The following is a 1,797-nucleotide window of genomic DNA, read 5'->3' on the forward strand; positions in this document are numbered from 1 at the left end:
GTAAAAATCCCTCGAATTAACTTTGTTCAACAATACACCCACAATTTTTCTCTAATCATGATCGTCATTCAGATTTACTATAACTATTACTAATTTCTTATTTCATATCGTGCTGTTCGGAGACATTTCACTTTCTTTGCATAAATTTGCATAATTTTCTGCTCTTTACGGGGCGTATGGATTTCGTAATAGCTCTTAATATCTCTAATTGTAAACAACAAACCGACTGTCAATGATATAAAAAGTGAGCCCTTCGACACTGTCAATCATCTAACAATGTATCTCAAGACCATTCTTCTTCTCTGTGCGACGGAGTTGCTTTGGGCAGCTCTAGCTGATTACGACACTCCCAGTGAAGAAGTTGGTAAGTTCATTTTTGTTATAGATTTTGGGAAAATCAACCCTCTTTAACGAATGAAATTTCTGAACAACAGGTAGAAGAGTAGCCAGATATGACCCGAAGGCCAAACGAGCGGGTTATCCCTTCGAGCTGGGATTCGGCTACTACTTCCAGGGAGATATCATGTTAGAGCCCCCCAGGAAAGGAAGAGTCTCGATTTCGGAAAGGTATCAATCCAGGATTTGGCCTCGAGGAAGGGTACCTTACCAAATCAAGGGAAACTTCTGTGAGTATTTGAGCCTAAAGTTGTTTGGAGTCATTTTGAATTAAAAATCTTTCTTATCTTATCAACAAAAACAGCTCAAAGTGAACGGGAAACGATCATGGCTGCCATGGCGATGTACGCTGAAAAAACTTGCGTTCGTTTTGTGCGAAGGAGCATTTTCGATGCTCAGTACATCAAAATCGTCAACGATAATGCCGGATGCTATTCGTATGTGGGAAGAAGTACAAACAATCAGTACAATTTGATCAATCTTCAGACGCCGTCATGTTTGTACGCGGTGGGCACTCCGGTGCACGAAATGATGCACGCCATTGGTTTCTATCACGAATTCACTCGGCCAGATCGCGATGACTGGATCACCATCAACCGCAGTGCTCTTTTGCCCGAATATCAAAGTAATTTCGTGAAATTGTAAATTCGAAGCAGTTTCTGTAATCAAATTTTTCCGTTTTGCAGCTGATGAATTCTTTAATGCAAATTTCGGTAAATTGGACGCCAACGAGGTTGATCTCTACAACATTACTTACAATTATGGCAGTGTTATGCACTACTCCAAGTATGCAGGAGCTCAAAGTGCTGACTATCCGGTGATGGACAACAAGGTAAGAACTTCGATGGATTCATTGTAAGATGATATTTAATTTCATTTTCTTATAGCAACCCTGGGAAGGTGATTTTGGAAATGAAGAGGGATTTTCGCAGCCAGATATCGATCAAGTCAACATCAGATATAAATGCAGTCAGAGGAAGAACGCTAAAAAACAAAAATCCAAAAAGAAGCTGAGCAAATCCAAAGCAACAATTTAAAAAGAAGAACTAACATTTTATCTTACTTGGGCTACTTTGGCTATTGAACTGCGGGGTATGGTTTATGTATTAAATAAAATGAATTAAAAACGTCAACACAAAACATTTTTCCAATCCAATTTTATGCTAGAGATATAACACTTTTCGATATGGGACCGTGTAGTAAATGAATGAATGTGCATATGACATATTCCACGCGCTTGTACCGCTTTAAATTGATTTTTATCCGTTCGCGATTAAAAAGTCTCAAACTTGTCTATAATTCTGACGATTCATATCAAACAAAACCAACGGAAAAAAGAGAAAAAAATTAAACATGTTTTATACGATATTGAAGATCAAATTTTTTTTTTTTGAAAAAGTG

General features: G+C 37.9%; 1 protein-coding gene across 1 annotated transcript; it reads left to right on the plus strand.

Annotated features, from left to right (window-relative positions):
* The first annotated feature begins 222 nt into the window (after positions 1-222).
* Positions 223-1,538, plus strand: LOC129756662 (astacin-like). The gene is made up of 5 exons (XM_055753589.1): positions 223-364; positions 435-626; positions 701-1,021; positions 1,083-1,228; positions 1,284-1,538. Exons 1-5 carry the CDS (start codon positions 277-279, stop codon positions 1,431-1,433), a joined length of 897 nt encoding a protein of 298 aa, XP_055609564.1. The 5' UTR covers positions 223-276; the 3' UTR covers positions 1,434-1,538.
* Positions 1,539-1,797: the final 259 nt, after the last annotated feature.

Source organism: Uranotaenia lowii, chromosome 3, assembly GCF_029784155.1.
Source record: "Uranotaenia lowii strain MFRU-FL chromosome 3, ASM2978415v1, whole genome shotgun sequence".
NCBI lineage: Eukaryota > Metazoa > Arthropoda > Insecta > Diptera > Culicidae > Uranotaenia > Uranotaenia lowii.

What these genes read in the sequence shown, in the direction of transcription:
- LOC129756662 (XM_055753589.1), top strand. Translation starts at nt 277, where the DNA reads ATGTATCTCAAGACCATTCTTCTTCTCTGTGCGACGGAGTTGCTTTGG. An exon ending in CACTCCCAGTGAAGAAGTTG is followed by an intron (nt 365 to 434) that starts GTAAGTTCATTT and finishes TCTGAACAACAG; the next exon opens with GTAGAAGAGTAGCCAGATAT. An exon ending in CCAAATCAAGGGAAACTTCT is followed by an intron (nt 627 to 700) that starts GTGAGTATTTGA and finishes CAACAAAAACAG; the next exon opens with CTCAAAGTGAACGGGAAACG.